Genomic DNA, 12,783 nt, shown 5'->3' with positions numbered 1-12,783 from the left:
TGTTCCTTGCAATATTGTGTAATTTTAACACAAATCTTTTTTCAAAGCAATTTTTGATGAAAATATAAAAGTAAATACCATTGAGCAGCAATGTCCCTTTAACATTCAGGAATATGGAACATTGTTTTTCCTTTACACATTTCAACACTGTGAATATTTTGAGGTCCTCTAAGATTTTTGAGGGCATGGATGATGGTTGCTCGAGACAGCTGCTGTACTGATAACCTACAAAATAACAAAATGTACAGTATTGTTAGACATGAAGAAGGGGTTGCCCATTTTAGGCAGAACAAAAGGAGGAATTTATTCTCTTAGAGGATGGCGAATCTGTTCTGAGAATTGGAGAAAGAGTCATTGAATTTATTCAAAAGAGAGATTGACAGAGGGAGTCAAAGGGTACAAAGAGAGAACAGGAAAGTGTTGTTGAGGCCATGAATAGATAAGCCATGATCTCGCTGAGTGGCAAAGCAGACTCAAGCACTACTCCTGTTCCATCTGCTTGTATGTTCTAGCCGTATCACATGTTTGAAGGTACGGTATAGTTTAGTGTTTAGTGCCAAAGTTAATGATGTTCAACATATTCATAATCGACTCCCAAAGTGCCTGACCTCCAACCATACACAGCCTTGCCCTGCTGCACAGTTTTGTGGGAGAGACTACATCTACTACAACTTTTTCATGAAGCTAAGATTGGTCAATAAATTACAACATTTCCCACTCCTCAAAAACAAAGATTTTCAAAGTGTAGAGCATGAAAAGAACTTATGGAAAGATGGTTGTAGGAACACACTTACTTATTGCGAATATTGACAGAACAATGGCACCTCAGTATGAATGTAATCCACTACTAGGCAATGCACACAACACATACATCCTATCTCTTTGCACTGAGGCTTTCAGAGGAGAGCAGTGTACAAACAGGTTTGAAAATAAGGAGCAAATCACTTTAAAGTTATTGTTTGTCACAACAAATAATATAACAACCTAATTTTTGAGGTGCAGATTGGATACTAATTATAATTACTCTAGATCCCCTCACACCCAAGGTGCTTGGTTAATTCCAGTGGGTACTGAATCAAAATGATACATCATTCGGGTAAACAGTCATCATACAAAATCATTAGAAAGCTATTAACTACAAAGGAAGTCATAATTGAGCTGCCTTACCTTTCCCCTGCCCTCGGTTACATTAACACCATGAGCAAATGGTTACCAAGGTAGCTGTTTGCAGTTAATATCAATAGAAGAGCAAATATTTGATATGTCATTAATTCAGGATGTGGCCTCACCGTTAAAGCCCATCTACTTCCCCCAAAACAAAGTGATTTACTTGGTCTTTCTTGAGTCAACCATAACGTGTGTCTGGAGATGGTAAGGCGAGAAGATTTCTTCTCCTAAAAGGCATTAGTGAACTAGATTTTTTTTACAACAGTCCAGTATTGTCACCAAGTCTAGCTTGTTATTTTTAAAAAGTCCATGTTATTAACTGTATTTAAATTTCATAGATGACATGGTGGGATTTGAATTCAGATCTATGGATTGTTAGTTCAGGTCTCTGGATTAGCAATCAGAGTGTATAATCCAGTCCCTAATTCATGACCACCCTGCCACCAGCATAATCCTGAAAACTGTTGGAGTCCGGTGTCCCTGTGTCAAACATGAAAGTGTTTAAAATCAATGAGGCAAATGGTTTACTCACAAATAAATAAACTGAAATTATAATTTTTATTAGGACTGGAATAAATAGTATAAATTCAGTGAAATTAATATTTGATTGTGTAATTGTGCCATAACCAATACTACAGAGCAGGAAATGAACAGAAAAAAAGAAAAATCATTGAACTGAGATTATAAACAATAGGTCCTGGTCTATCAAGACCAAATTCAGTCACTAGCAAAATCTCATTGTTGGTCTGATGAAGGAAATGTATTCCACCTGAAACAGCAGCACTATCTGTGCAACAGCTGGTGACAGGAAACTTGAACCACTTTTGGGTTCAGACCTCAAATGAGCAGCTTCGATTTATTCAGCTCTTCCTAGATTTACTATAAATTAATTTGAAATTTTAAAAATAGTACTTACTTAAAGTCCTATTTTTGCTTTTGCATTGGAGACCCTGAAAAATAAACAATGAATTAGAGAGAGTTTCTACAATATTTGTGTGCGCAGGTATAGTATGTCCACATACAAGGTGTATTTCCCTGCATCAGTTCAAAAGTGTCTATAAATTTACACGTGTGTTCACCATGTATTTGCGTGCATTTCAGTAAAAGAACAAAAGTGAAATAATAGATCAATGGGAATCTTCGGTGCACCGCTCTGAGCAGAGGTCAAATTGGGGGCTCATGCAAGCAGCAAAAAAAATATTGGGAGGGATTCCCCCGGAGTTTGCCCTTCATTATTTTGCACTTATACTTTAAGATGCTGCTGAGGCATGGAATAAGTTTCACCTTGAATTAATCACTATAAGCAAGGTAAAAAGTGAACCATGAGCAAAGGGTCTTTAACTGATCCACTTTGCAACTGGGGTGTAGTGTGCACCTGAAGTCAGTACAAAGTGAATAATTCCGGAAATTGTTGCATGACCTGATTCCTTCTTTATGTCGGAAGCTGCATTCAATGTTAAAATAAACACCAAGAATTTCATATTGCATGGTACAAACTGAAAACTGCAACACACTGCACATACAGTATATCAAACTGTATTTCTGTTTATCTACTTCATTTGCAATGTGAGCTTATACCATCAGATTATCTAGTTTATCATGCAGGGCATCAGACATCAAACACAAATGTCGAATATCAATATTTCACTTTTTTTTTCTCTGTAACACATTGTTATATTTAGATAGATTTAGATGATTTCTAAGGTATCCAGTTCGGTTATCAACTTACCTGCTTGAACCTTCACAGTATCAAATAATCACTTATGAAATAAACCGTAAGATTAAGGTGAACTCCTTCAATTAATGCTGAAATAAATGCTGCAGCTCAGGCTTCATAACAGCATAATGTCCTGAACAAGTCACTTAGAAGTGAAGCTTCCAAAGGAAAACATGACGGAAATACTCAGTATCAAACCTCCACAATTTCTTAACATGTACTCTTGACACATTAAAAAAAACAAGAATATAAAAACATCATTCCATCCCACTGGATTTTGTGATTATGGCAAATGAACAATGCTCACCATTAATTACACTCAAGGTTGACTATAAACATTTTAATGGACTTTTGAGCAGTTATTTATGTCCGCTGAATGTCTTATGTGTGGTATCCTCTACAGCCCATGTAATCATGATCAACAACAATGTCTCTTCAACCAATTAGAATCCACACTGAGATATGCAGAGTCAGAAGTATATATCATTCAATATAAAAATCATCTACATAAAGAAAACTACTAAAGAGAAGGAAAGAAAGAGGAGAAAGATAGAGATAGGAGAAAAAGTAAAGAAAAATAAAAAAAATCTTTTGGACTGGAGTCTATAAATATGAAATTAAATTTTCAATGTTAGGTTGTTTATTGGCAAATAAGTCTTAGTGGTTAGCGTAACACTATTACAGCGCCAGCGACCTGGGTTCAATTCCACTGATGTCTGTAAGGAGTTTGTATGTTCTCCCCGTGACTGCATGGGTTTCCTCCGGGTGCTCTGGTTTCCCCCCACATTCCAAAGACGTACAGGTTAGGAAGCTGTGAGCATGCTATGTTGGCGCCGGAAGCGTGGCGACACTTGCGAGCTGCCCCCAGCACATTCTCAGACTGTGTTGGTTGTTAACACAGCAAGGCTCATTTCACTGTGTGTTTTGATGCACATATGACTAATAAATAAATATATTATTGAATGGATAAACTTAACTTTCATTGCATGCTTATTGGGTATTTAGTGAATGATCAACCTCAAGCCCTTTATGGGTTTGAATGCAGAGCCTCTCAGCAAGGAACCCAGAGAGCACCAGTACAATTCCAATAGTAACTTCCTGTTTGAATAGCAAAAGGTGCTATGCAATTTACTTAACCAGTGCTAATAACCCCATCACTGTTCCTAAGCAAAATACAGGTAAAATATAAAGTGAGGTTTATTTCATCTGGATTTTAAATTATAAAGTGTGAATATGCTTCAGGACCAACAGCATGTATTGAAAGGACTCAGTATAAAAGTGAACACTACTAAATTTAGTTAAAGTATGATTTCCTGCCAACCCATATTGAAGGAAATTCTAGAGCATGACAACATGGTTACCTTCCTAGTCGCTGAAACTAGACAACCAAAAAAGGTGAAAGGAACTGCAAAATGAAAGGAAATATGCATACTGTTAAGATAATGGTCAGATATTATCATGGTTGAGATACATAACTACTCAATACAAACAATTTTCTTATAAATAGGAGACCACAAATACCACAGGAAGAGGTGAAAGTGGCCAATAAAAGTTCAATGCAAAAAAAAATCTGTTAAAAGATCCTGTTTTTTCTTAAAGCAAACTGTTTTATTGACTATAAAAATACCTTGTTTTCAGTTTGAGTGTAGGGTTAAAAGATCCAACTGAAGCTGTATGAATGCTATAATTAAGTCTGTGTATGCCACAAAGGATTATGTATTGCTGCTCTGACACTGCCTCCAACATCTAAAGAAGCTATGGAGTGTGCAGCAGCATACAGTGTGAAGTATGGAGCACACCTTGTCCATTTTTCTCACCTGACTGATGTAAATTGAAAGCTACCACTCAAATAGTCAAGGTATCTAACATGAAAGCTGCTTGACAACAGTTCTGAAGGACAGGTACAGGTTTTGCTGAGGTACTCATTTAGCTCACCCCTTGGGCTCTTCACTGGGATCACCAGCCATGTTTTCCAATGCATCCTCTGTCTCAAGCAGGCAGCCTACCAGTCTGTTCAGATTAAGCTCAGAGAACATGAAGTGCTGTAGGATAAAGGAGTCAAGGCAGCTCCCTCAATATATTGCACATCCCTGGAGAAAGAACTTCTTTATTGCTGTAGCTCACTTCAACATTAATGAACTGGAACCCTTCAAATTAATGAATACTCCTACCTTACCCATAATTACCTTGAGTGCAGTCTGCTACATGTTGTAGCTGTGGGAACCCCGTTATAGCTGCAAATCTTGGAGATCTGATTGACATCATTGATACTGAAGTTTATGTACATCCTGGCCCTTGCATGCAAGGCATCTTTTACCTGCCTGATACATTTATGAGTAGCTAACTGAGAAGTCCGTGAAACAAAGTTGATAAAATTAGCAGTAATCCTCTCAAAACTTTACGGAGTTTGCTATGGGAAGAACCATTTTCTCTGAAGAAAGTTTTTCCAGAGTCATTAGGACAGAAGTGCTGAGGCTTCAGTTTCAATTGTCAGATTAGATTGTCAACTCCTCAGATCCCTGTTTGATACCACTCTGCTCCTGCCACAGTTTCATTGGCAAGTTTCAGAGCTCAGCAAAGGTCTGTACACAGAGTGAACTGCTGTTAAACATTCTTAATAAGCAATGAAGATATTTTAGTTGTCAAGTCTACTTCTCCCAAGCAGGTTTTCCAATTCATGACAGACAATCTGGTTTAAATCAAAAATTGGCAGCTTCCAGTTACTTTCTGACTTTCCAACATGTTTTATGAAGTGCAAAATCCACCCACTCTCCAACTTAAAATTCCACCCCATCCCTTCAATACATCAGCTGTTTATTCTTCTTTTTCTTAGGCACTTCCTTGGGGCCAACAATGAATTGCTTCCACTCCACCTCTGTGGGCTCTGAGGTGGCTGATGAGGCAGTTGCAGGATCTGCAGACTCAGCTGCATATGGGACAAAGAGGTGCTGAACAGTGTGCTTGGGACTCTTTCTTCCTGGTGTTATTAGCTTGCCTCAATAAAACACAGTGCGTGTTGAATATTATCTCTGATTTTTCACTGTCAATGTTCATTCAGAAAGAAAAACAAGCAGATGCAGTGGGATAAAGAAAAAAGCAATCTGAAGTTAGGAGGGGAAATCAGAAAAGAGAACAAAACCCATGGATCCACATGAGAAATAGAGCACAGGAAAATGACAGGCTAGGAGGTAACTGTAGTCTCCAACTTCCCATGTATAATGGGGAGAGATTAATAAGCAATATATTAAATATCAATGGAAATATTTTGTTTTCCTTAATTGTCTGCACCATCCTTGTGTGTCTATTTTATATCACTGAATTGATGTTCATGGGTTCCAAATCCTCAGACCTATACCTGAAGCATCACCAAAGAGTTGCAAGCAAAATTCTGACCCGAATCCCCAGGGCCAAAAGCAGAAAATGTCCTCTGGTTATTGGCATGTTCAAAACTTTTCAGCTTCTCGCTACTGCTAACCATGGTGCAACATTCTAATAGTAGTAACATATCTATCAGTTGTTTCACTCTCGCAGGCAAAACATTAGTCTTATATTTCTACATTCACCATGACTAAGAAATATTTCTGTCATATGTTTTCCAACTTCTATTCGAAGAAAACGGAATGAATCAACAAGAGGTCTTCGGAGCAGATGCTCCCTCCTATCGTGTCTGGATACAATTCAAATTTGGGAAAAGTAGAAAATGCTTTGTTCAGCAACATCCACGCCCTCAAATAAGCTGCAACCGGAGTTGACAAGATTTTATAAAAGGAGAATCACATTTTATGGAGGTTGAACATGGTATAATACATTTACAAACATTTTAACAGTGTAATGAAAACTTTAAACAATATAGCTTATATAAAATTAAATTTTACATTCCTGCAGTAATATATCATTAGATTATAGCTATACCTGAGAGCACCTGAGTCCACATTTAGTGATGTATTCAACAGCTTGAGAGGAAGATATGAGCAATCCCAAAGTAGTTAAGAAACAATTCAGACGATAACTTCTCAAACTGTGCATCTTATCTATCACTTCATTAATCTCCAAATGATACGTCCTGTAAAGCAGAAACTCGGTGAGCCTCGTTATAGTATCAGAAGCGTATCAGCTCAAATGACCAAGGATGCTGTTGTGCAGCTTTTCTTTGCCTCAGTACTGATTCAGCTCCACACACACACACAAGACTAAAAGCCAGTCCAGCCCCGCCCCGGTAGTCCTGGTTCCTATCACCGAGCGCAGCGTAAAAATCCGACTCTGCGAATCAAAGCACATGATTTCTTGGAAAATAAAAGTTGCAACAGTGTATTCTATTGATATTATGAGTGAACATTTGACGCAGGTATTGCCGAAATTAACAGTCTGTCTTGAAATCCGTAACGGCACCATTCAAATGTCAAGTGGGGAGCAACGAGGAAAAAGAGTTATCGAGAATTCATACTGAGTTCTCGCACGTTATCTCTTGATTGTAATGGAATATTTCCAAAGTCCCATGGTTTTATTGTCTTTTACGTGTTATGGTCCAACAACATACAACTAAATATAGTGTTGCTTTACACTGCATATAATTCGTGTCCAGAGAGGAAAATCGCCCCAGAGGACCTTATGGGCTAAAATATTTGATAGAGACAACAAGTGTAGAAGTATGTTTGTGGCCAAGATTCAGCCTTTTAAGTATAAACATCCTAAAAATAGTTTCCTAGTGTTTATTTTTTCCCCACAGACACTTCAGGTATCTTCTATTTAAAAAAATCATTATTTGCAGGATGTTAGTGTTGCTGGAAGACAAGCACTTAATGTCCAGCCCTGCATTGGGGAAGGTATTGCTAAGCAGACAGTCTGTTTGGCGGGAACAGGAGTTACCTGCTCAACCCCCGACCCTGCCCTTCATTCAATGTGATCATGGCTGACCTGCCCCAGAGCTCCTCTTCTGTGCCAGTTTCCCACAGCATTCCATTCCCTGATCTTCAAAACATTTATCTACTTCCTCTTTAATACCCCAAGTGATAAGATAAGAGATAAGAGATATCTTTATTAGTCACATGTACATCGAAACTCACAATGATCTTGTCTCCATCACCTTTCGGGGCAGAAAATTCCAGAGATTCACCACCTTCTGAGAGAAGAAGTCCCTACACGTCTCAGTTTTAAATGACTGGCCCCTAATGTGGTAATTATGTCCCATTTTCAAGACTCCTCCACTAGTGGAAACATCATGACGTCCACCCTGTCATGCCCCTCAGGATCTTATATCTTTCAATAAGATCACCTCTCATTCTTCCAAACTCCAAAGAATATAGATCTGATTTCTTTAGCTACTTGTGATTGGAATGTCCTACTAAATCTCTTTTGGAAAACTTCTCATGCCATTATATCCTTTCTTAATTAAGGGGACAAAAGCTGTGCGCAGTGTCCCAGGCATGGCCTCACCAACACCCCGTACAATTGTAATAATTCTTCCCCTTTTCTAAACCCCAACCCACTTACAATAAAGGCCAATGTGCCATTCACCTTCCTAACCACTTACTGCACCTGCCTGCTAATTTGTTGTGATTCATGAACAAGAACACCTAAACCCCTCTTTACTTTGCTCACTTGCAATCTTTCTCCATTGGATAATAGTCCACCTATTGATCCCCCTTGCTGAAATTCATGACCTCAAGCTTTCCCACATTAAACTCCATTTGTCAAGTTTATGCTGTGCACTCAACCTATCTGTATCCTGTTGCAATGTCCAGATATCTTCATCGTAACATGCCCTCCCACCTATTTTTGTGTCATGGGCAAACTTGGATACCTTACACTCTGCCCCTCCTCTAGATCATTGTATTAATCACAAATAATTGAGAGCCACAAATGTTTCCTTGGGGCACTCCATTAGTTGCATCCTTCCAGCCTTAGAAAGACCCATTTATTCCAACTCTGGATCTTCAACGCAATAACCAATCTTTAATCTATGCTAACACGCTTCCCAATTCTGTGAGCTCTTATCTTGATCACCACCCTGTCATGTGTCACCATGTCAGGTGCTTTCTGAAAATTCAAATACACAACATCTGCAGGTTTCTCTCTATCGACCCTGCTTGTTACATCCTTGAACTCTACCAAATTTGTCAAAGATGATTTACTTTCATAAAACCATGTTGTCTTGGTTTGATTGAATTATCTTTCTCTAAAATGAATAGTTATTTCTTTCTTGATTAAAGACTCCAATATCTTGCCAACAACAGATGTTAAGCGAACAGGCCTACTTTTTGTCTTCCTCCTTTCTTGAACAATGCAGTTATCAAATTCACTGCAGATATTCCCACAAGTTGTTGGTAGGGAATTCAGGATTTAGACCCAAGGAATGGTGATACAGTTCATAATCAACACAGAGTGCAATTTGTTGGCCAAAATGCAGAGTGGGTATTTCCGTTGGCTTGTTGGCCTTCTTCATTTTATAGTAGTGGTTGCAAGTTTAGGAGGTCCTGCCTTAGCCTCAGTAACTGACTGCAGTATCTCTCATAAGTGTGCACACTGCAGCCACAGTGCACTGGAAATGGTGGAAATTATTGTTAAGGTAGTAGATAGGGAGCTAGTCAAGTGGGTTTTATTCAAGTTGGTATTGAGTTACTTGAATATTGGGAAAAGGAAACTCATCCAAGCACATGGAAAATTTGTATTGTAGATGCTGGAAAAGTGTTAATGAACAGAGAGACCTTGAGTACAAGTCCATACATCTCTGAAAGTGGCAGCACAGGTAGTTGAGGTGGTGAAGATGGCATATGAGATGCTTGGTTCCATTAGCAGTGGCACAGAATATAAGAGCTGGGGTGTCATGTTACAGCTTTATGTTAAGCTACAACTGGAGTACTGTGTTACTAGTAGAAAGGATGTGATTGCGTTGGACAGAGTGCAGTGGAGAAGAGGTCTGTTTCAGTGCTATATAACACATATATATGTCAATAATACCATCTGCTTCTCTGCTGATTAATTCAACTAAACTAATTGGCTGGGATTGAACTTGTCCACTTTTGTGACCAAAGCACATCCGAACAAATTTCCACAATGCCAGGCAGGTGCTAATATTGTAACTGCATTGGAATAGCTGGGTGGTGACATGCAGGATGTTTTCTAGTCACAAACTCCTGCTGTGTCCAGTTCTCACAGCCATTTCTTAATATTGTGTAGAGTGGAATTAATCAAAAACTAGCTCTGTGATCGTAGATTCTTAGGAGGAAGCCCAAGTGGATCACGCACTTGGCACTGAACTATACACACCACTGATGATCTAACAATGAACCCACTTTTGTGCTGTGCAAGGGCATTAGTTGAAAAAAAGCTTATGTGCAAATACTAGATACCCACCATTCAGCATCATATATGAAAGATTGCTTAAGACCCATCTCCAGTTATGTTCTTGTACTTCGGCTGAGTTGCTACTTGCAATGAAAAAAGAGGAGAAACACATAAAATTTGTCCAAAATCAGTGCAACAGTTCTCAATATCTTCTCCATCTCTCATACACACAAAGTAAATAATAATTCGATCATGGATATCAGTTTAGGTGTACTTCCAACATGCCTTTATGTAAATTAGATAATATATGTCCAACACTCTAAAAAAATCATCAAATCTAAAACAAACTAAAGAACTATACCTGGTTCTTCAGCTAAATTGAGTATATTTCAAGTTCAAGTTAAATGAATGTTAAGTTATGTAAGTCATAGATTATTCTTCCTTTGCCTTGGCTCATGGTGCATTATTTGCAATTGTTAATGAATTAAATGGATAAGATATCGGCACAACATTGTGGGCCAAAGGGCCTGTACTGTGCTGTAATGTTCTATGTTCTATATTACTGCAGGAAGGTTCAAGCTCATTGAGGAAAGATCCATAATTAATACCAGTTCCAAAGCACTACTGTATTATAATACTCTTTTCCACAAGTGGTTGAATAGAAAGAAGTCAGCAGCCCTGTTGGTCTGTGCTGTTTATTGCCTCGATGATTATGTTGGTTCAAATTTAACCAAAACTATTTAATGCTTTTTTTTACTAAATGCTATGGGCTGTTAAATATTTCTACACATAACATTTAAACTAAGGCTTTGCATGGATGTGATACATTGATTCTGGGAGCATTAACTTTTCTGATAGTGCATTGAATTGTGCAAACCATGAAATCCTCATAGTTAGCAGAAACCACATTTCCTTAATATTTGCAATTGAGAATGCTTGCCATTTATGTTTTTATCCTGTATGGGATTATATTTGTTCATTGCATGCTAAATCTGACAAAGGCTCTCTGATCTGGAATACTAGCCCTGTTTTCCTTTCCACTGACCTGCTGAGTATTTCCAGCATTTCTTGATTTTATTTCAAATTTCCAGCATCTGCAGTTCTTTTGACTTTCATAAGCTGCAATCTTTTTTTCCAAGTGGTATCTTTTTTTGCTGAACCAACTCACATCATGTTGGATGTTTAAGGAGAAAATATACAGTGATTAAACTGTAATAGTTACTTTATCTGATGAGAATTGAACAAGACTTTAAAATGTTACCAGTACGTAGATTGTTGCCAAACAGTAAATGCGATGAGGAAATGACGACAGGGAATGCCCCAGATTATATTAGGAAGGGCGCAGTGCCAAACAATATACCACTATTTTGTTTGACAGCAGTCAATGGAATTGAGTTCTTTGTTCAATTTTACTGAGGAACACACATTCACTTGTGGAGCCTACCAACAATAGAAATGGAAATTGAAGCAGTAAGCTCCTTCAAAAAGATTTTAATCAAAAATCTGATTGGAAACTGCATTGTTCAATAGGACATAATGTTTCTTGCTGCTGTAGAGGAAAAGTGATATTGTCCAATAAATAGTTAAGAGATATTCCAGAGTTTTACTTTATTATCTTCAGAACCAATGACTTTTTATGCAGAACCAGCCTTTAAGATATTAATGGAATCAATGCGTGTGGAAGGTTGGATTGAAGCATCTCCTTTCCGCGTCCCATGCCTTCCAACACACAGAAATTTCCCAGTCAAGTATTCCAAGATGCAGCCGCAACAAATACCAATATTTTTCCCATAGTAAACGTAGACTGTTGCTGCAATGTCACAGACTTTACTCCTGCCTTTGTTCTCTGCATTTGTATCTCTGGAATAAATAATGTCAAAGTTAGAAATTACTTGACAGAAAAACAAGTTTCTACCTTACAAATATTTTAGAAGAAAAGAGTGAAGGAGGTGAATACATCAACTGAGGGTTGAACTGCAACCACTATGATCTCCAACTCATCAGCAGAGAAGGGAAGTGCCCACCCACACCCAGGTCTGTGTCTGCACCCTTCTCACCAGTTCACCTAACAACTTCCAACAGCAGCTGCATTGAAAACTACTACTTTAAGCACGCCAGCCAAGATGGGAGATAAGACAGGTTAGTTTATGCACAACTAAGCAAAAGATCACAGAGCGTGCGGCTTATACATAAGAAACCTTGCTTGTTGTGCAGGGATGGATATCATTCCTCAGTGGCACCAGAACATATTAGCACAAGCGTTCCGCAATTCATTGCTGATGAGTGATAACATCTGCTGAAGTTAAAGAATACTGAGGAAAAAAATGATGGGGGAAAAATTTAATAATATTCACTGTGAAACACCTTGAAATCTTTTCTATATTAAAAGCGCTACATAAATCTGTAACTCATTACCTGCAAGGATGGTAGAACTAGAATCAATCAGAGCTTTCAAAAATCTATTGGATGGACAGTGGAGTGAAAGTAATTTGCAGGGATATGGGGAAAGACCAGGGAATGGGATTAACAGGATTGCTTCACCAGGAACCAACATGAACTCGATGGACTGAATGGCTTCTTTTGCCACCATATGTTGATATTATTGCTGTTGAAGG

The 12,783-nt window shown here is 38.2% G+C and overlaps 1 protein-coding gene across 1 annotated transcript in view; it reads right to left on the bottom strand.

The window, feature by feature from the left end:
* The window catches only part of LOC127580463 (putative interleukin-17 receptor E-like), a 36,302-nt gene extending 29,276 nt beyond the window's left edge, over positions 1-7,026 (bottom strand). The window contains exons 1-3 of the mRNA XM_052033969.1: positions 6,797-7,026; positions 2,084-2,117; positions 79-225 (exon numbers count right to left, since the gene is read on the bottom strand). Coding sequence (XP_051889929.1) covers positions 79-225; positions 2,084-2,117; positions 6,797-6,910 — 295 coding nt within the window. The 5' untranslated portion in view covers positions 6,911-7,026. The remainder of the gene's footprint in view (positions 1-78; positions 226-2,083; positions 2,118-6,796) is intronic.
* Between the last annotated feature and the right edge of the window lie 5,757 nt (positions 7,027-12,783).

Source organism: Pristis pectinata, chromosome 19 (genome assembly GCF_009764475.1).
Source record: "Pristis pectinata isolate sPriPec2 chromosome 19, sPriPec2.1.pri, whole genome shotgun sequence".
Lineage (NCBI taxonomy): Eukaryota > Metazoa > Chordata > Chondrichthyes > Rhinopristiformes > Pristidae > Pristis > Pristis pectinata.
This window is presented reverse-complemented; position numbering and strand designations above follow the sequence as displayed.